This window comes from Centropristis striata, chromosome 17, assembly GCF_030273125.1.
Source record: "Centropristis striata isolate RG_2023a ecotype Rhode Island chromosome 17, C.striata_1.0, whole genome shotgun sequence".
In the NCBI taxonomy this organism is placed as follows: domain Eukaryota; kingdom Metazoa; phylum Chordata; class Actinopteri; order Perciformes; family Serranidae; genus Centropristis; species Centropristis striata.
The window spans coordinates 24,513,467-24,536,231 of NC_081533.1; the positions used below are offsets into that span (position 1 = coordinate 24,513,467).

Below are 22,765 nucleotides of genomic sequence, written 5' to 3' on the forward strand. Positions count from 1 at the left end.
AGAGGAGATTGGGAGAGGATGAGATGATGAGAAGAGGATGAGGTGAAGGATAGAGGGACGGTAGAGGCACACATGCGAGTACATATCTTAAAGTTGATACTCTATATGTATTAGGGCTTACATATCCGTGAGAGAAATATCAATGCAGAGCTACTCGTTTCTACCTGTCAGCAACAGTGGAATATGATGATATGACACATCTTTACTCTGTATTAATCTTCCCAGCCATTTCAGATAGATATCCGTGCTCATTCCTCCACATCTGGAGTGAATAGGGGATCAGACTTGGGAGTGAAATGAAACCTCATGGTGCTGTGCTTTTCCCTGGCTTCAGAGCATGTGCAGGAATACAGGTGCCAATTATTTTCACATCTAATGTAAACCAGAGAACAAGGACGCGTCAATCACCGCGGTTGCCTTTTGGAATGGAAATGGGATGTATTCATAGGAACGCGGCTATTTTGGCGGCTGATGAAATGGGTTGGCTGGGACTTATAAAAATATCCCTGCAGATTCAGGCTTTGTAAGGAAAACCTCAAGTCATCTGAACTTCAGACTGGTCCGTCTATAATGAGCACAAAATGTGGCTGTGTGAAAATTATACTCGACTACTGACTGTGAACAATAAGGGGTTTCATTTTGATACATGCACATGAAGACATTCACTATTTTTGGATTTGGCTACTATTTCCAACTAGTGTTAACAGAAAAAAATCAGTGATCATGTGCAGATGGGAAATGCATGCAGCCTTACACTAAAGAGACACAAAGGACAACACTAACACCAAAATGTCTCCAGCCAGGCTAGCAGCTCTGTGAGGCTGCACAGTGGTGCTTTAAGCTATGCTAACACCAACAGAATGACAATGCAAACATGGTCGTATGCCAGTTAGTTAAGCAAGGATAACACATTTTCTTTAGCTTAGCATGCTGCTAACATTAGCTTGATAGGACAAAACCATAGACTGTAAAGGAAGAAGACGTAGCCATGGTGGCGTCACCCACTGGTTTGTAGACTACCATTCTGAAGCCTCGAGTTTGGCATATCTGGCTTTGAACTTGAGAAGAAGGGTAATTTCCTCATAGACTTCTATACAATTCTATACATTTTTTACAACCAGTGGAGTCACCCCCTGCTGGCCATTGGAAAGAATGCAGCTACAGCTGAGGGAATGTTTTAGTTTTTCAGGTTTTAAACAAAACTATAAGACATTTGATGGTTTATTTTATCACGGTCCTTGAATAAAAGTCACAGGATCACCAAACAATACATACTGAGGGAAACACGAATGCCAGTAAATTTCATGGTAATCCATCCAAATAGGCATTTCACTCAAAAACGCAAACATGGACGTAATGGCAGAATGGACAAAAAAGGATCAACAAAGTAAGTAACAGGAATTCCTGTATATACTGGTAACGTCATGGCATGGCAAAATAATCTATCTGTAAACAGATATCTGCAACAAGACAAGATTTTGGCATCAAAAGCATTCTGATTTCTGCTTGTAGTCTGAGTCATTTTAACCAATAAGGTTTGAGGGGGCTTTGGTTGCATGCAGGTAAACAGTCCATGTGGAGAGCAACAGAGCCGATATGCATGGGCTGAAATGTAATCTTGGAACCAGTGGGCTTTTGTCTGACAACAATTTAGCTTTTTAAATGTATCTGCATTCATGTGCAGAGAAGCAATCAGGAAAACACCAACTCCATTCTTGCATCTCAAGTTGCTAATCAGATTATAAATAAATGGTGCTTATAAGACAAAATACTTGTCCTGAATATCCACTGACTACATATTAATATTGGCTCTTGCCTACAGAGGCGATATTGTCAGACTGATAGCCAAATAGTTTCCTCAACACCATACTTGAGTAGATGTTGCTTTCCACCACTGTCAGGGACTAAACGTGGTTCACACTTTTTTTCCACCAAGTCCCTCAACTTCATGGAAATTCAATATTAACTGTGTGTCCCCTACTGCATGCTGGTTGAAAACCTGCCTAGAATTTTCCGTATTTATTATAATCCATCCTCCTTTTGGTGTTGAAATTGGCTGCTGACCAGGACGTGTGATTGCTAAGTGATGGCTAAATAACTACAGCCGGTGGCTACTTCATCACTTGTAGCAACTGTGGAGCAGCAGATAGAGCATCCTGTCGCCTCCAGCACAACCCAATCTGGGGAGCACGGATTCAACAAGGCACTGAAATGTTTCACTGTTTTTGATGGTACATCTCAGCTCCAGATCTTGTCCCACTGCAGCCAACATTTGATCAGGTTGAGATCTGTTGGCATGATTAGCACTTACGTGACGCTTTTCCTAAAAGCCTGCGTTGTAAACGGAGGTGCACCAAATAATGTGGCAGCTGAGTACATGCAGCCCACAACCTATTAAGTCTGAAGAAAACTGGATGTAACAACTCGAGCAGTGTGTCAGAGCCGGGTCACAGTGAAGCCCTGTGCTAAGCGCCTGCCAAACACATTCAAAGTCTCTCTGAGATAAAGGAGCCGTCCCTTTGACATTTTGAGAAATGCCATGTATGACAACCTCTAAAAGCTACAGCAAATCTGTTCCCTCTGCTTCATGTTCTAAAAAGCCTTTTCCTTTCAAAGGCAGCATGAGAGTGACAAACCAGAGAGCAGTCTAGACATTTTAGCATCTCCGGCTTCAGAGCGGTGTTCCTCTTTTCCTCCATGCTAATTCAGCCGGGGTCACACCGCTGAGTGTTTGCTTGAGTGCTTCGCCGTGGGATTAGGAGATTCAACAGGCAGACAGCCATTTGAATAATTGTTTTCAAATGTCTTTCTTAATATCAAGATCCCATTACTTACTATTCCGCACACTCTGTGGTGATGAGCGCTGGGACTGTGAAGTTTGTGTGTGCGCACCCGTCTAATGGAAGGCACTTATGCAAGGCCATGGAGACTCACTCAGGATGCGACGTAAATGGAAGCACAGAACACAGAAACACAGAACACTTGATGTGGATTGGCTCATTAACTGCACAAGAGGAAAGACAACACCGCAGCCACCTTGGGATGAAGATAATGGCTTTGCTGTCATCTGTGTGAAAGCACTAAGGTCTGGCCGACATGCCTTCCTTTAGGAAGCATTTTCTATATAAACAGGCTGATTTTAAAGGTCCCACTGTGTAAAAATTTATATTTCCATGTTTTTTTTTAATTATAAAAAATATTACTGTGGAAGTTTCAAAATGCTCGAACCACAGAGAAAATCAGTCTGTATTCAGAAACGGCCTTTAAACAAGCTATACAGTGGCAAGAAAAAGTATGTGAAGCCTTTGAAATAACAGTTTTCTGCATTAATATGTCATAAAATGTGAAGTCCGAAATATATACAAAACATAATGTTCTCACATTTTATGACAAATGAATGCAGAAAACTGTTATTGCAAAGGGTTCACATAATTTTTGCCACTATATTAACCAATGTATAAGACTACCTTTCATAAAAATGAGAAAACATACATATTTATGAAATCTTTCGAAATTTTGTTTGAAATTTAAAAAAATATTTATTTGTCAAAACTGCATTCACCTTTTTATAACCAAATTTAAGCTGGCTCACTGGGCTTCTCTGAGAAGTCAGAAATGAATCAAGCACAACATTCAACCACTAAAACAATTTTTTCTGTTCAGGAATGCAAGTAAATAACTATAATTTGACATCATAATCAAGAAATAATAACATTCTTTACTATTTTTACAGTTCTTTGTAAAACAGTAAATTTGAATAACAATAACAATCATATTTTAGAATTAAAAATATCATTTTGATTAAAGAGCCTCTACATACTGGAGTGTTATCCATTACAGAAACATAAAAAATATTTGGGTAATTACTAATGCTGTTAATTGCAGACACCTGTGGCATAAACCAGTGGTCTAATAAATCTGTTAAGCACTGTATATATATTATATAAAAAGTGATGCTACAGTTCCATTGCAGTCTTTTCTCGGCTGCAATGATGGTGCAGAGATGCAGATGCTTACCTCAACATTGTTTTCTCAATCACATGTTCTGTAAAAAAAAAAAGTTTTCATATCAGTGTATATCAGACAACAAGCAGATACAGATTTATAGTGGTCTTGCGGTACTCGAGCTGGATGAACCAACAGACAACGGGCCCTAAATACTGCAAACTGCACTCAATATTTAAATTCATACCATCATGTGATTAGTGAGGTTTTAGCCTGGAGAGAAATGCTCTGATAATTACAATACAAACCACATTTAACACTGGGAACAGTTTTAGAGCTAAAGGCAATTGTTTAAACAATGAAAAGATGCTGTTGTGTTTTGTTGTGACATTTGACTAAGTTTGTGGCAAAAATAGCATAAAATATTAAATAGTGGACTGAAGATCATGGCAAAAATGATAAGCCTGAATGTGCGACGGGGTAGCTTTGAGGCAAGAAATCTGATTACAGCTGGGCAGCACCAACTTGATGAATGGAAAGATTTAGTCAGGATGGTAACAAACCTTTTCCACACTTTTAAAGCAGCTAGATTTATTATTTGATTAGGAAGCATCTTCAGGAAAGGAAAACGTGGAGAAGATGAGCACCAGCTAGAACAAGCAAGACCATCACTGGTCTTGCATTATCATTTGCACACTGAAAATATTAATGTCGTAAACTAGCACAATCCTGTTTGCCAAGTTCATACCCTCATTTAAATAACACCATGTTTGTACCTATTGTTTCCATCTTTATTTTACTTTGTATATTGACTTTTTCTATTGTTCATTTTTTCTATTTGAGCTGCTGTTTTTTGACTGAAGTACTTGCTTTTATCAGTTGCAATCAAAATTATTATATACTATTATACTAATACTATTACACTAATCAAACAAGAACAGCTCAACACAACTAATATTACAAGTGGTTTCCACAAATGCAACACAAAATGCCACTTTCAATGACTCCTGCGGTCTCAAAATTATTCAACCCCTTCATGACAAGTGTCCTTAGTATTTATTAGAGCCCCCTTTATGACCTGCTGCAAACGTGATGCCTAGCCAGACACCACCATGATTTCCAGTTTTCTTCATGTTAAAGCGTTGGCACATTTAATTTAATTAAAATGGAAAAAAATGAAATGAATAAATAAATACATAAATATGACGGAAATTTCACTGTAATGTATTTTATTGAACTTAACAAAAGAGGACAACACAACCATGCCAACATGTCAGCACTGAAATGTGCTTAAGAGTACTGCTGAGTGTTCGTAGGATTTGTTCTTACCTAAGAAAAATCCTGAATAAGAAAAAAATTCATGAATGCCACAATCTTCGTAAAATCTTCGTAAGTAGGACTTAAGAACAAATTTGTTCTTAAGAACAGTCTGTGAATGAGGCCCAGTGTTTGCCCTGTGGTTTGATTTGCGAACCTAAAGACCCCAAACACCCTGATAGGTGGAATCCATTCAAACAATGTCAGACTTTAGAAAGGCCTGGTGGTCCATCATTCAAAGCTGTGATTTTATCTAAATGTGAGGAGCGACAGGATGACTGGGCAGAGGTTGTGAAGCTACAAGTGAATGGTGTATTGGACCTACCCGCAGCTGATGCCCAATACCACTCCAAGTGTTACAATTATTGTGGAATTCAGAAATAACTTGAGGATCCAAATTATTCCTGAACATTTTTATCTTCCAAAAATCTGTCTAAATCGCCCCCCAAAAAATCAGCAAAATCAGCTTAATGAGAGTAAAAATATGACTAAACCAGGTTAAAATAGTGATTTTGAATCTTGAAAATGTCAGATATGGACTCAGCATCTCCAGTAAACCCTAAAAACATACTAACATTGTCCATTTTGGCCAAGCTGCTCCTATAATATGATCAATATAGGTGATTAGGCTAATTTATGCAAATTAGCTTAGATACACAAATTGCTCAACATATGCAAATTAGCATCTAGCAGTTTCTGCATGCTGGGGACCCATACTATATATTTCTATCATAAAACTGTGATGTACTCAACATTTCCGGGTCCACCTTTCTGTCAACTGGACTAACTGTATCTTTAGAAACTTTCACCATCAACATTTGATGTGCATCTCATCCACACCTGATGCAACTAATGAAGCCCTTGATGAGTTACCTCAGGTGTGCTTGAGAAAACACCTGATTTTCAAATGTGTGCTCTTATGAAGGATTCTATTCAGGTGATTGAATAACTTTGAGACAGCAGTAGTCTTTAAAAGTGGCATTTTGTGTTGAATTTGGATAAAACCCTTGTAATATTTGGTTTATTAAACTATTTAAACCGTTCTTGTGTAATTTATTGCCAATAGCTGAAAGCTTGTACATTTTGCCAATAAACCTAATTTGTAATGGGGGTTGAATAATTTTGATTGCAACTGTAAATCTGTATTTTAGAACTTTTGCACCAATACACCACAGCAAATTCCTCCTACTTGGCAGTAAAAATTATTCTTATTCTAAATCAGAAGTTACCAGAGCAAACATGGAGGACAGTCGTGCAACCTGGATTATTCTCTGCCGGGAATCCTGCTGGCCAACGTTTGGGCGATGATGGACTGGACAACACCTGTGCCTGCCAGTGTTGGGAAATGTCCTTTGCTAAATTTTAGAATAGCGGACAGCACAGTTCAACCAGGTGACACACTTTCTCTAACAAGAAAACAATGGTGTTTTATGGAGATAATACACAGGAACTGACAGAGTTGGATTTCACTGGAGTTGTAACAGTGTGAAAAATAAAACATTTATTGACTGAATTGAGCAAAAGACATCCTGTTTCCTCAGATCATTGCCGAATCAAGTGACTGAACATGATTCTTTTGATCACTGGTAGGTTCTATTGACTAGACACGATATAGAAAACATGACACTGCGTGAATATCAAGCTAAAGAAAGTGCCCACAGATCGACTTGATTTACAGTTCCAGTGTCTTTGTGCCGTGACCACTTTCTGTCCCTATTTCACTCTCTGATGGTCTGGACTTAATATCAACCTACCAGACAAACAAGTAGCAATCAGCAAACCACTGCATTATTTATTACACCTGTGTGGCTTTTTTCTTTTTCTGTCCCCAATTTTCTTTCTTGTCATCTTTCTACCTACTTTCCTCTCCCAAGGAGGAGACGGTCGCTAAGCAACCTGCATAACACAACAGCGGAGCTCTCCAACTTGGCTCTCTGCTCGGTGTGCCCCTGTGGTTTCAGACAATCAAATACATGAGTGTGTGCACATTCATAGAGAATGTGTGTGGGAAAGGTGAAAACTATGAATAGTTTCCATCTCATAAGCGAAAGCCAATAGTCCCTTTAGCTTTTAAGAGCTGCCTCTTGACTCGAATATAACATCATCTTGCATTCATGAGGGATTTATTACAGGGCATCCAACTCTGAACCGCCTTAAACAGAAAGGACAAAAATGAATAAGACCGTGAATTTGTGAAGAGATATGCTTTTATTTCACTGCAGCTTGAATAAAACCACCGCAAAGCCACCTTCCACAGACACAGCGGCCTATCTAGAGACTGTTGTCACATCATCAAGACCTACATGGTTCCCAAAGCTTCCTGGTACAGCAAATCTGTGTAGTATTGTGTAATAGTAGCTACACAGCTGTAGCTACTATGGTTGGCAACAAATTTGAGTTTCAATAAGTGAAAATGAATAGATTCCTCTGTGTCTAAAGATAAAAGGCTTTGGTTGGAACCTGCAAAGACGCCCTAAAGCAAAGCACACCTCACTGATTGCAACATAAGCATATCACCGCAGTACATTATTAATGCATTTATGAAAACACAATGTGTTTGTGCTGCCACATTACCACTCACACGGATACAAATGTAATCCAAGTCCAATCCGTAGGAAAAATAATAGAAATCACTCATTATCCAGGTGCACCCACATCCTAAAGACTTTCACAGATTGTTATGAGGTTAGAGTACTCAAGCTAGCTGCTTACAGAGTATACATTCAAAAAATTAGAACGATCATCATGGCTTTACAAAAATATACATTTTTTCGAGGGCATGCACAGAGCGACACTAAACTTGGTGCGTCCAATAGTTTAAAAAAGAAGGTAAAAACAGGAGATCCCATCAGTTTTACAAAAAGCAAAGCTCAAGAACAAATGGCACTTACTGTAACTATAGCAGTTAGGAATCTTCGGGGCAGCATTACAGCCACACACACACACGTAAACAAACACTCCCACAGATACACGACTCAGATCAAAGGAGCGATCAGTAGACAGACAACGGGCTGCTTCACGCCAGTAAAGGCCTTCAATTCCACCAAATTTAACCAATTCAGGTAGCACATTCACCATAAAAAAAGTTGCAATAAAGAATGACCATATTTAATTTTTCCTCTTTAAAAAAAAAAGAAAACTGTTCTCTCACTAATTAAACAAAAAAAATCCAGAAAAATCAGTTCACAATCCAGTCCTGATGCAACCCACATCTTGTTTTTGGCCACGTTCTCGGCATTGTTCCAATTCTTAATCATCAAATTGGCATTACAACAATTAAGTCAAACACAGAAACCCTGAAAATGACTTAAACTCTATTTTGCAATCCTTTTCATTTTAACTCTGCAAATAAAGTACTCCTCCAGTAAATGTTGTTAACCTGCAGGTGACGTATTAAGAACCAATTTCAGAAACTTATTTAGACGGTAAATATGGTAAAACATAAAAAAAATAATCAAGAAATGCTTTCCCACCTCAGGCCTTTATGCTACAGAAAAGACTGACTCATAATTATCCATACCAAGCATTCCCAAAATAAATATCACATGGCAGTTGGAACTAAATTTGTGTCAGCTGTCTTCAGGCCTCCACCACCTCTGTGCTCTGCTCTTGGTTCCCCTCGGCGGGGGGGGCGAGCGGTCCGGCCCACCACAGAGTCATGGCGTTGTCTTGTCGGGTCTCCTGAGGGGACATCACGGATTCGCCTCCCTCGCCCTCAGAGGCCGAGTCACCCTCGCTCTCGCTGGGCCACGGGAACTGCCGTTGCCCGCTGGATGTTGCCAACAGTGGCATGAAGGGGTGCATGCTGTGGAAGAGAAGGATGGAGGGAGAGGAAGAAATAGAGAATGGGAGGAAATTAAAAAGATGGTGTGAGGAAAAACAGTGTTTTGTAGGGAAGTACATGGATATGTAAACACTAAAAGGAATTAAGTGATGCATTTCATAGTCCTTACAACTGATTTAATTTAAGTCCAGATTTTATACATAATTTTTGCACATTCACAGCCATGACACAAATTTTAGTTCATCAGCCACTTCATCTCTTCGTCACAGTCAACAGAGCTGGATTTTTCATAAATGCACCCGGGCGCTGTAGTTATTGCTCGCTGTTCTCACAAAGCAGTAATATTGTTGTGTAATATTAGAGCTGGGAAATTGGAAGCTGTTTCTTCTCTTATCTAAAATACGTTTGAATGATTTGTTTGCATTTCCTGGGCTTTTGTGTGAATGAATAAGGGGAAACCAACAGTACAACGCAAGCAGGACAATCAGGCAGGAAACCGGCAACAGTTACTGAACAGGATTGAGAGACCTACATTTGATGATGGCTTACTCCCTCTCTCTCTTGCTGTTATGCTGTCTGTTTGTACTGAAGACTGGGCCTGCCACGATACATTTTTTAAGACGATATATTGTCCCAGAAAATATCATGAAAAAAGTATTATACAACTATTGTTGGTGTCTTTTTAAGACCATTTTCATGCCACTGATATGATTATAATAGAGCATAATCAAGTACATCCTTTTCAAAAGCAATGAACTTTTAATTCTCAAGAATATTACACATAAGAATTGAACTGTGTAAAAAATATTTAAAAATCCTAGATCACTAAAACAAAAACTACAACCAAAACAAATAAAATGTATTGTCTGTACTGAGATAAATACTGTTAGCCAACTGTGGTTTTTGTTCCCAGCCGAGAAAATTGGGTGGGATCGTTCTGTTTAAAATGCAATTTCAGGTTTGTTGTATTATAGTGTTGGGAAGTTCAAGTCCTTCTACTGACTTGGATTTTGGTTCTCAACATTTGTGATGGTTTCTTCCATTTTGAATTTAATTTACCATCAATTTTTGGAATTTGATGGTAAAGTGGCTTCTGGCATGGAGAGATATCTCATGACCTGGACACTTATGAGAAGCTTCTGTTCTGTTCCTACCAATTCATTTTTGTACATTATGTTATGTGTCATCAGCCAATGGGATGTTTTTTTTTTTTGTTTTTTTTTAATAATTGTACCTGATGCCGTTGGTGCAGTCCCAATGGGCCTGGAACCTGAGCTGTGGCTGCAGTAGCTCCTCGTTACCATCAGGAGGAGCTGTCTGGGTGTCCCAAACTGAAACAATTCCCTCTGTGTCACCGCTTAGCAGGTACTTCCCTGACCTGTACACACAGAGAAAAACATATGTACAAAATCATCAAAACACAGTACAAGGTAATAGATCAGCATTTATACACCCTTGCAGTTTGCTATGCGGTCAGTGAAGTAAACTTACTGGTCCAGGTCAAAGTAGATGCGTTGGTTAGTGGCCACGTTTCTCTTCAGGGAAAACACAACTTTGCCCGGCTCTCTCAGGTCCCAGCACAGGATTTCTGGATCCTACAGACACGCAAACATGCACACACACACATAGACACTGTTCACTAACAGCTGCTAGCACTACAGAGCCAACTACATGAAGGTATCGCAGGTTAATTCAAACAGAAATACGTTTTTTGGCTTGTTTTTAGCTTAAAAAAGGATACATAAATGAATGCATTTACATTTAGTAAATGTGTTAAGTTAAGTTAACCTGCATCATTATACCAATAACAACTGATGCTAGAAAGTGACTAAACTAAATTTAAGTGAAAATAACAACCCACAATGGAAAGAAGAACATGACAGTGACAGTAAACTAAATATCTTTGAGTTGGACATCATCTTTGGCTTTGGGAAAAACTTTTTCATCATTTCCAGAAATTTGGGACTAAACAACTAATCCAATAATTGAGAAAATGATGAACAAACAACAATTATTACCAGTTAGTTGCAACCTCAAATCTGTATTGCTTATCTGATGCCTTCATATTGGCTTCACATAGCCCTGCACTGAACAGTAAATCTGCACTCTTGACCCCATTGCTAAATTGTAAATTGCATCAGTTAACGGGCAGAGTGACACAGTAACTTCGTAGACTCTGGAATGCTTAACTAGTGTCTGATCAGGTAAGAGGGGATGAATGGAGGGCATTGAATCAAACAGAGGTTGATGGTTATGGAGTCGCTACAGTGCAAGTTGTCAGTAGAACACCAAGGACAATTTGCGCAATGTCAAATTAGGAGAAGACTCCAGACGCTGTCTCCAACTGGAGGAAAATAAAATCTAATAGGTGCAAATTCATGCTCCTGTGATGGCAAACCTCTGCAGCAACCTTGTGATACACGGTTAATTATTTAGATTTTCACTTTTGGGGGGATGCCATAATGCCTAATCAGATTCATTACATGCTGACTCATGCCATCAGGACAGGATATTAGCATATAAAGCTCTTGTCCAAAAGCTTTGACGATGCTATTGTAAACTAATTTTCCAGTGCAACAGAGGATCATTTGTTACCTGCTTTAAACACAGAGCCAACTGACAGTGTGTGTGTGTGTGTGTGTGTGTGTGTGTGTGTGATCGTTCAAACGAAGCAGCACCATTACCCTCAGGTCTCCTGTCTGCACGCTGCCGTCGACAAGTGTGTGTGTGCATGTGTTCACCTTGCGCCCACCGGTGTACAGGTAGTTGCCGTCAGGGGAGAAGAGCAGATGGGTGAGGCCTCCGTGGTGGCGGGTCGGCAGCAGAGCCAGCAGGGTGCCGTCTTGGCAGGAGTAGAGGCCAGCGCAGCGGGAGTAAGAGCCACAGGCGTAAACAGACTGGCAGGGGCTGAAGCCAAAGCAGGAGATGATGCCACTCTGGCCCTGCTTCTTCACTGCAGTGAAGACAACAGAGTGGCATTTGGCAGGGCTTTCAGCCTTTTAAAAGGTTCACAAGACACAACTCCCAATCAGTTCTACTCCAAGTTGACTTTTTGGCAGCTCATGTCTTCCAAATTACATTTCTAAGAGGGAAACATTTCTCAACAATGCACACATCAACTCACATTTGGGTCATCTGTTCCTTCTTACTCTTCCCTCCTTTCCCATAAATCATCCTGTTTGTCTCTCTTTAAAAACAGTTTTGAGCACGTTCTCTAGCGAGGGTTTGGCACAGTCCCCACATGTGTCACAGAATCGGTTTTTGAGATTGACCATACATATCTGCATAATTTGCTGTTATTAATGATCAAGCCTGGATGATGGAGCCAAACATAAAGATAACCATAGACGGCACTGATCTACCAGACCAAGAAGATTTTGACTTACCAACATGTCAGAATTTAACTTCACTCTTTAAAATTAAAAAAACATTATTTCAAACAGTTTGCATTTGCTATCAGGTTTGTCTGTTGCCACCTGAGACGCATCCTGCATACCAGGACACTTAAATTAGTAAAATACATCATGAAGGATATAAAACTGAAGCTCTGAGTTGAATAAATGTGTTCATCTTTCCAAGGATCATTTTTGTGGTTGAGAATACTTCATCCTGTATACTACAAGGCAGACGCTGCTTCGTTTCATTTCAGTGCATTATAAAAGCCTGCCAGCGAGCTCAAACTTGTTTGAAGTGTGGCACAGAGATTAGGAATTCATCACGGTAAACATTTAGTTCCCTTTGTTTTTTTTTTGTCAGAAGCACATAATAAAAACTCTCCTTGCTGATTTGTTCAAGGAGACTCCTGCCTGTTAGATGTGACAGCCTGCTGTCAAACAGAAACTTTTTCAACACAAGAAACAACTGAATTCACATTATCCTTTTCACATCACCCCTGCTTACTTATTGTCTGTCATGTAGGTTTGCTTTATTGCAGCCTATGAATGCTTTTCTTTAGCTAAATTATTCTTCTCCCTCAGCTAGCGCCCTTGAACAACAGGGAGAGTTTTCAAAACAGCCCCTGCTCTCGAACAGGAACACACTTTTTCTGTAACTTAGCATAATATAGATGAAATTCATTTAAATGGCGATCAACTTTGGATGTGAAGGAACCACAGTGCTGTCAGCTAAATCGCACAAAGCCAGCAGTTTGATGCTTTAAGCTCAAACTGTGTGAGATGACTAACCTACGGTGGGCCGCTCCTCACAGTCTCTCCCAGGACGCTCCGTGTAGAAGACCCTGACTGTTTTGTCGAAGCCGCAGTAGAGCTGTGTTCCGTCGGGCGAGAAGCAGAGGGAGTGGGCTGCCGTCAGCTCATCCAGGTGGTTGTAAGGTCGGAAGCTGGCCCGTACCTCCCCGTAAAATGCATCCCACACGTGGACTGGGTTGTCACGGCTACTGCTGGCTAAGCTGCGGAAGAGGAGTGAGAGGTCAGGCAAAAAGAATGGCGAGTACGTTTATAAAGGAGGGTTCTACATCAGCAACATCAGTGTGTGTCTCGATGGCCTGGGGCCTCTAGAGCTTCGTAAATAACCCACATGAATGGAGAGCTGCTTTTTGCATGATGAGCATGCCTTCCTGTCTTCATAAGATCAAGGCAAAGGAGCAAACTAGCTACGACTATGTAGCATGATTTCAGAACTAAAAAAAGTGTTACAAAACCATATTACAAAGTCATCATTACTCCCTCTAATACAAAATGATTCATGACTCTCGATAGCTGTGTTTCCATTAAAGTCTAATCAAATTGTAAATGGAAATTTTTAAATTTTGCATTAAAGAAATTGCAAATTAGGGACGTTCCATCAACTGGTTAAGCTCAAATAAACAAAGCTGCATAAACATAGTTTGGTCAGAAGATGGCAGTGTAATGTGTTGCTGTAGGCTAATCTGTCAGTAAACAGTAAAAGAAGAGATTGAGCAAGAGAGAAAAAATAAGAAAAAAACAGGTCGCTACAACTTTGGCCATCCATGAGAGAAAATATATGTCTTCAGGAATTAGATTCAATTGGGCAACTTTTAATTCTTTCATGTCAGAGTTGAAGCAGCTGATTAGGTGAGTTAAATGTTCGATACATCAGAACTTATTCGCAAAAAGCATTTCCATCTCCCGTTTAGCACATATAGTAATTTTTCCAAAAAGAAAGAAAACACTTCAAGTGAGCATTAAAAAACTTTTATGCGCTATTTCAAACAAGTTTTTCCGAAATCTTGGTGTTCCATCGAGCTTTTCTCATGTGAATCTTCAAAATGCTTTTCGAAATTCTTTGATGGAAACACGGCTGTTGACATTAGGAGTTTACAAAGAGCGTGTAAAGGAAGTAGTGTCATGGTCTTGACACAAATAAAGCCTCATTCTTGTCTTTCACATAAATGAAACAATCATTACTGTACAATAGGTAAGAATTATTCCTGTTAAACTGACTGAACTCATATTTGTAGATACAGATTACAATGGACTTTGTGTTTGGACTAATCATTACAAAGTATATATGATCTACAAGAGGCCAGTGCAACTCTGATCTACTGGCTGAGGGACTGAGTGGGGGAAAATGCTAAGTTGGAAACTTGAAACATATTGTAAAAGGACTGAAACACGGCAGAAAATGAAAAATCTATAATGCAAGAAAATATTTGGTGTGCAGTAGACCTGTCACAATAATAACAATATCAACTTATCAAGCTCAACAGAAGTTGCCGAGGTCATGCCCATATATTGTATGACATCGCTCACATAAGAGTGTCCTGATGCGATAAAACAGCAGGGTTGTCCCAACCATTAAAAGACTTGGCTGCAGCGCCTAAGCATTTTCTTTCACAGCACCGAAGCTTAAGCTGAAAAACATGCTGAGTCATATTATGCTTTTTTTTCTGGTCACGCTGCGTCTGTCCTTTAGTCTCATTTCTGTGTCCTCAACACACGCACAAACACACACAATTTGTTGGGTTGTATTCACATTAATTGATATTACATCATGTGAATGGGAGTAAATGGTCTTATAATGACAGGAATATCCTTAATTGCAATTATTTCGGGGACAATATAGCATCCCAAAAAATGTGTTCATTGTATATAGCATTGTGAGCAGTGAATGAACAACGTGTCACAATCAGGACTTGTCCACAAAAAGAAAAAAACAAGTAACTGGAATAAAATAGAGGTGTACCTCCATCACAGTGTACAAAACCAGATAAAAATGAAATAGGCTGCCGTGACTCTTTTGAAATAAACATTATATATGACCTCAAAACATCTTGTTTGATTAATTTCCTTCTTAATGTCGTCTGAACCACATCCACCTGAATGTATCAATGCATCAAAACAAATGCACAGCATTGTGCTATGGCTCATTATGGAGACAAGACCACGGCACATTCTTATTGATTCAAATCAGGGCCAAAGACTGAGCCATGCCTTTTTAACTCTAATTACTGGGCGCTGAACAAATGCCGAAACATCACTGCGGCTCAATTAGACAAAGGAAATTAGCCCCTACCACTGCTGCCGTGTTCTGTTATGGCCCCTCTGAGTCGCAGCTTTATTCCAGAGCAGGGAAATGCCCAATTATAATGCTAGACTGCTGCTAGCTTGGAGCAATGCCTAGAACTCAGTGCAACTTAACCGAGCCATAACAGGGGCCCTTATTCCCTCTCTACAGGAGGGGCATCAACAACACACGGCTTTTGGCAGACAGAAGTTCAAGGAGCGCAGGGGGAGGAATGAGAAACAAAATGGGAGATGTGAAACGAGGGGGAGGGAGGAGGAAGACAGAAAGACACTAGAAAAACAGGTTTGCCGTAAATTCAATAATCGCAACCATAACCTTTCATCTGCTTGCATGGGCCCTTAAAAAAAAAAATCTACCCTCAGCCTGTTCGACCACCTGGCTGTGCCCTGCAGGAGCTCCCCTGTGATATGTGGCAGTGATCTGAAGAAGATGAAGAATATATGCTGTCAGCTCCTGCTGGCATCCTCCTTCTCATGACAGACAGGTCTTTCCACGGCTTTGGCAGATACACACAGGCCTCTCAAGTGGTTCATTGTCCACATGAGATGTTTGTTGATCATCGTGCTGTTTACACAACTCTCATCTTTGGACATAGCTCCTGACCCCCACCCCCTTTCTCCTCTTACACAGTGAAGGCTGTCTGGTGTTGAGGGTGGAGCGTTGCCAATGCTGGGCCTTGATCAGAGGGATCTTTCAGAGGGTGGAGGCTGTAACTGGAGGATGATGGGAGCTGGGGGACGAGCGGTATACACAGTGAAAACTGTTGGCAACTTGACCTCAGCTCGTTAGCAAAGCCCTACCTCTCTCGCCACAGACGATATGCAATCTCCACGGTGATGGCTGGGTGTTACTGATGTTGGCTCTGTTAAACAGCGCACGCACAGACACACAGTGATGTCACAATTACAGCATTTCAAATGCTGGCGAGAGTGCACGCCTGCACAAACACACACACACAAACGAGATGAAAAGAGAAGCCCCAAGTCAGGTGTTGTCTGGACCCGGGAGAGCTGTTAGTGGGCTGAATCATGCTGAAAAGCACCGTGGGCCTCAAACAACCGAGCGGATTGCAGCGGAGGCAGGAGCAGACAAGACGAAGGCCAACTCTTCACTCATAATGAGAGACATCAGAAAGCTTTTACAGCCATCTCCACGCTGGCAGCCGGCTCCCACAACGAGAGCAAATACCACGGGGATCAAAGAATGAGTCACAAGCACACAACAATATCCTCTATACTCAGATAGTCTATTAGACAGACTCAAGCACAGAGAAAATCCTACTCGCAAGCACAGCGTCCAACCCTAACCGTCCGAGATCTAGATTAAAAACACCAATCACTGGCTGACACCAGCCTGGAGAAACGACACTGTGCCTTTTCTGTGTATACATCCTTCACCATCTGGCAGGCTGACCTTCAAAGTGAACTTTAAATGTCTCATCTATCCAGCTGTGAAGAGTTGAGGCTCAGGGCACAGTCTGGCAAAGATCAAGTTGGACTCACAAGCATGTGTCCGCGTCCAGAGAGTTCATCTTGGGGTACCAGCAGTAGTCGTAGATGGTGTCTCCCTCTGCCATCCTCAGCACTGGACTCTGCCACGGGATGAAAGAAAAGAAAGGAGACAGTCAGGAATGTAAAGATTGAAAGACGCAATCTAAACTTCATGTGATGACCAAGGAGATCTATCTGTGCTGATACTGTCACAAGCTTTTCCTTGTAGGAACATTTAATATCAAAAGCCAGTGAGAAATAGAGCTCAATTTTCTACCCTTTTCACAAGTGGTGAGAGATCTCTGTAATAGAGGAAAGTGGATTATATTTCAATTATTTCTGTTCAGTGATCCCAATCTACCAGGCTGTAATACAATTAGGAGACTTGATATTTCCCAAAACTTAAAAAGGACAGAATGTCTATTATATTGTAACTGAACTAATCTTCAGTATTACATTTTCTCAATCTGCTGTCTTAAAATTGATTGAAATGGTTTTTTTCTTAGCAGATTTTAACACACAGCTACAACAACATACTGACGGTATTTGTATAAAAAGGTCAGACAACAAAACATGACAGGATTTTACCTTTACTTTCCTGGAATTATCTCACAAGTTAGACTTTTTTTAAATAAATGATTATGGCATTAAAACATCTACAGGAATGCAAAACATAAACCACCACATCTGCCTTATCTGCAGTAAAAAAATGGACAATTTCTAAGATGGTATTTGTTAGCTCTAAATTTTAAATCCCCACATATCAGACCAAAAACAATGTGTCAAATTAGCGTAAGGTGACCAGTTAAAAAAAATTGAGCTCTTCATGTGTTTATTTTCACATAATTAACTTAGTGAGGAGATTATGATGAAAATGAAAACGCTATAATACAGCCATTTCAAATATGTTCTATTTCACAAGACTGCATCAACATTTCATTTGTTGGTCTTCTGTCCTACCCCTGAGGGCACTAAGGGAATGTTCATAATTTGCATACAAACACACTGAGAGTTTGTGCATCTGCTAAGCAATTTTGATAAAAACTTGCCTCCCATCAATAGCAGTGTTTCCAATAAAGCCAAATCAAATTTTGCAGTGAAATTTTGAAATGTTGCATTAAAGAAAATGTGAATTAGGGACGTTTCCATCAACTGCTTTAGATCAAATAAACAAAGCTGCATAAACCTACTTTCATCAGAAGATGGCAGTGTAATGTAATGTAGTGCTGTAGGCTAATCCGTTAGTAAGCAGTAGAAGAAGAGATTGAGCAAGCGAGAGAAAAAAAATAGCTTGCTAATCGGACAACTTTGGCCACACAATTAGTTTCAATTGGGCAACTTATAATCTTTCTTTGATTGCCAGAGTGGAAACAGCTGATCAGTCATGTGAGTTAAATGTTCGATGCATCAGAACTTATTCGCAAAAAGTGTTTCCATCTCCTGTTTAGCGCATTAACTAATTTTTCAAAAAAACACCTCAAGCGAGCATAAAAACTTTAATGCACATTTTCAAAATTTGGTGATTCCGTCAAGCTTTTCTCATGTGAATATTCAGCTAATGTTGGTAAAAGCTAAACTTGTGTCACTGACGTGTGGGTAGTATGCAGATGAACTATGTTTGGCTTCTCTCCACGTTGCCAGCACCCCAGTCATTGGCTGTCCACTAGATGATGTGAAACGCTGACTTTAGCCAGCAAATGAGTGGGGAGCACCGGGTGCTGGCAACATGGAGAGAAGTCAAAAACCAATCATCAACATACTACCCACACTGCAATGACACAAAGACACTCTATAACGGTTAAACCTTTCTTATTTCTAATTTAATTTAATAGCTTTGAATAGCTCTTCAAGTCTTAAGCACTATCTTGGTCAAGGTGCAAAAGGTCGGAAACTTAACTTCTCCAGAAAAACATTTGGGGAACCCTTTGAGTCCAGCTATCTGTATGATTACCATCTCAGGAAGCAAGTCCCAGTTGTAGCTGTAAATCTCTGGAGGGATGTTGTACACACGGAGCACATTGTCTGCACTGTTGGTCAGGATACAGGAACCATCAGGAGCCCTGGTTTAGAAAAGGACAGATGAAGAGAAAGAAACAATGGTGTAATAAAAGCAGCAACCTGGGAACAACATATAGCATATTTTATGTTACTGTATGCATCTTTAGTACATCAACAGTTTGGACTCAAGGTGAATTGTCCTGTCTATGATATGGCTCCCACTACTACTGGCCTGAGAATAACAAACAGGGTGAAATTAATTTTAAGAATATTATTTTTCTCAGTAATCCAGGACATTATTATCTGTCCTTGATATCTTTCCCTGGGAGCAATATGTACAAATACAACATATAACTTATTTTTATAGCAATCATACAAATTACTCAATAATGACCTCATCCACATGGTACATTCTATGTCATGTTATAGGAAGAGATTACCATTTGCAGCCTTTGAGGTAATTCTCTGGAAAGTTTGAGTACTCAGTCCAGGAACCAGTCAGCATCTGGGGGTTCTGGGTAAAATCTAAGCCAAGGCTGGAAGCAAGAGAAGGAAATGGGTAAGTCTTTGGTTAATGAGTTCAAAACACAGGAATGGGAACATCACATAAACAAACTGAAAGGCTAAATTTACCATCTTACTAGTGCCATGGACATTAAGTTACAAGTATGAATGCCAGTTTTTCTTAGAATTGTTTTAATAAGTGAAATATTATCAGATACATATATCCAATCCCGGGAGCCAACTGTTGATGTTTATCACACATGATGTCAACTTGCACAAAGCCCAACAAAAGAATTTAGACACAGTGTCACCACACAGTGGAGGGGATTGTTAATTACATGTCACACCTTTACAGATTTTTATTTCTGCACAATTAGAAATTACACAGAGTGAGACAAACACACACACGTGTGTATATATACACACGTGTGTATATATATATATATATATATATGTGTGTGTGTGTGTCTGTATATATATATATATATATATATATATATAAACCCAGTGGAGCTTTAAGCTTCCACCTAAATTATGTTAACATACAGGTTATTTCCAAAAATTTTCATCCCATGTCATCCTCTCCAAATTTAACAGTTGTGATGATTGACAAGTTGTAATCAGTTAATGATGTGGTGTGTTGTGCTGCCCCACTTCAAAATCTGTGCCATCATAAACAGCAGCAACATGTGACAAACAGACACTTGTTCAAATAGCTTTGTTACCAGCTTGAAGAACCACAACAGCAATTCCGTTATTCATTATTGTAATTATGGCTGATTGTATCAATGTGAGTACTCTTTTTTTTCTTGTCATCAGTAGATATCCTGCTAATCTGAAATGAGTGTTTTCTACATCTTTATACAATTTCAATTACGGGGCATAGGTTCTCCTACTTATTAATACAAAAATATTATATTTAATTATGATGAGTCATGGATGTCACTGCATGAAGTGAAGAGTAGCAGTGCTGCTGGTAAACTGAAGCTACGTCAGGAATTAAGTGGTACAAATAAGAAAATTACTGCTAAAAATAATCAATAAGATGTTTCTTTAAATATGATTCACTGGTACCACAGATTTTTAACACCAGGTGGGATAAAATAGTTACAGCACAATCCTTAGGTTCTCGGCCCTACAAGATCACCACAGTCTGAAAAAATTCTCTCATTCTGCACTACATGTGCTAAACCTTCTCCATTTCTGAAACATATGTGTTCATAATCATTACATAACACCTGCTCCACCACTCTGACCCCACCCCCACAAAATCCTGCTTGTAATAGCTCACTTGATGGTGTGTCTGCTGTATCTTTGACCCTTATGTGGAAACAGAGGTTAAAAATAAACCTGACTTCTTCCTCCACTTACCGCTGTCCTTCACTAGGACTGTCTGCAGACCTGTTCCCGTTGTGCTCCTCCTCCACTTCTGCCTCTCCTTCTCCTAAGGGCGGATCATGCTCTCCATTTCCATTCTGATGACATTCTTCTTCACCTCCCCCACTGGCGGGAACCTCCTCCCCTGCTCGACCATCATCTTCACATTGTAGTGGTTCCACTGTTCCTAGCATCAAGAGCAAATTTGTGCAGGTTAAGTCATTAATCTTCACGTTAATCCTGAATCATAATCCCCTACATTTAAACAAAATCTAACTTGAATGAGTACATTTTCCCCCTTAGATTTCATTTGATACATGCAGCTATAGGTACTGTACTTTGTGCTGGTTGGGCTGGCTCTTCCTGCAGCAAGTCAGCCGCTGCTGGTGTTTCATCATGCATCTTGTCAGGCTTTGCAACCAGCTCCACTCCCTGTTCGTCCTCGCTCATTCTGGGTCGCTTAGCACATGAAGGTACCCCGTCCTCTGAGTTATCCTCAACCTCTAAGCCTCCACCCTCAAGCAAAGGTGGTTCCTGATGAGGGGGCTCATTATCCGCTTCTGCATCCTGCCCTGCACCTGCCACACCGCCGCTACTTTCACCATTTCCAGCTGATTCAGACATCTTTTTGTTTTGTTTTTCCAATCTCTTCTGTCAAGTCCTGTACCTGGCGCCTTGTGTCCAGTGGTTGGCTGTCAAACGTGGGTGAGGTAAGTGCTACTAGGATAGTGCTTCTTCCTGCAGTGTGGGTGTTTGAGTCTGCTGGGGGTCGAGGACATCACAGCACCCACTAGCCTAGAAAACAGTCAGAAGAGCAGAGATGAAGGCAGGGTAACAAAGCAGATGAGGCCATTTAGACAGAATAGAAAACACATGTGTTAAAACAGTGCAAAATTATTTGAGCAGTTTTGCAAAATCCTAAGCGCACCAGCCGATTAAAAAAAGCAAACGTGACGTGACTTCTTGTTGAGAGGAATAATTAACGGACTCCAAACTGCTAGTGTAAACACCCTGCTGACACCTGTAGCTAGTCGTGACGTGCCAACCTCTCCAAACTAGCAGTCTTGTCCAGTTTGCAAAGTTCGCGCTTGCGAGGGACGAATTACATCACTAACCCTTACACGTTTTACCCCATGTGCGCTTTGTTGCCCTGCTATAACTTGAATGGTGCTGTTAAATAAGGAAAAAGGTTTAAATTATCTTTAACCGCCGGTCCACAACAGAAACGGCAAACACCTCACGTTAGCATTAGCCTATGCTAGCAGTCTGATGCTACCTACCTGTGTTGTGGCTTGCCTGGCCTTTGGTTCTGCTCGCAGTTTGGCTATAAACACTTCTCTCTTCGATGGTCGCAAAGTTTCACCTTGGGCCGGACAGTACGTATAATACGCAAAAATATTCGACGTCCTTCTACTTCGGGACTTCTGTTTTTATTCACGAGTTCATTGCGAGAAGTTGTAAACACTGTGGGCGGCCATGTGTTTAATAATATCGCGAGAGTTGCGCTGATGACGTTAGCGCGCTCACGGATTGCTCGTTCCCATGGTGCATTCAAGTGAGCCTCGGATGATCCAGTTTCTATGGTTAGGAGGTTGTTTTTTGGACGTCGTTATGTTCATGAGTTTAACATCGTAATGTGAAAACTATATACGTTACAAAGAATAAGTGTTACGTGTTTTGCTCAAAGCATCGATAGCTGTAAAAGTAAAAGAGCAAAAAACAAAAACAAAAAAACGCATATGAAATATGAACGGGAAGTAATTTCCCCAATTATTCAGACATCACCTGAATGCAACATCAAGCACATAGGCACAGTAGTGTCCACATCATGATTGGTGATCAC

At 40.2% G+C, this 22,765-nt stretch overlaps 1 protein-coding gene across 2 annotated transcripts; it reads right to left on the minus strand.

Annotated features, from left to right (window-relative positions):
• Positions 1–7,453: 7,453 nt before the first annotated feature.
• wrap53 (WD repeat containing, antisense to TP53) lies at positions 7,454–22,410 on the minus strand. Of its 2 annotated transcripts, none has more exons than XM_059355332.1 (11): positions 22,203–22,410; positions 21,261–21,717; positions 20,917–21,109; positions 19,482–19,577; positions 18,995–19,103; positions 17,056–17,144; positions 13,231–13,454; positions 11,788–11,999; positions 10,538–10,641; positions 10,281–10,424; positions 7,454–9,067 (listed from the first exon to the last, which is right to left on the minus strand). In XM_059355332.1, exons 2-11 carry the CDS (start codon positions 21,544–21,546, stop codon positions 8,842–8,844), a joined length of 1,683 nt encoding a protein of 560 aa, XP_059211315.1. In that variant the 5' UTR covers positions 21,547–21,717; positions 22,203–22,410; the 3' UTR covers positions 7,454–8,841. The 2 variants fall into 2 exon arrangements, with proteins under 2 accessions (XP_059211315.1, XP_059211316.1); XM_059355333.1 differs by lacking the exon at positions 22,203–22,410 and adding an exon at positions 21,944–21,995.
• Between the last annotated feature and the right edge of the window lie 355 nt (positions 22,411–22,765).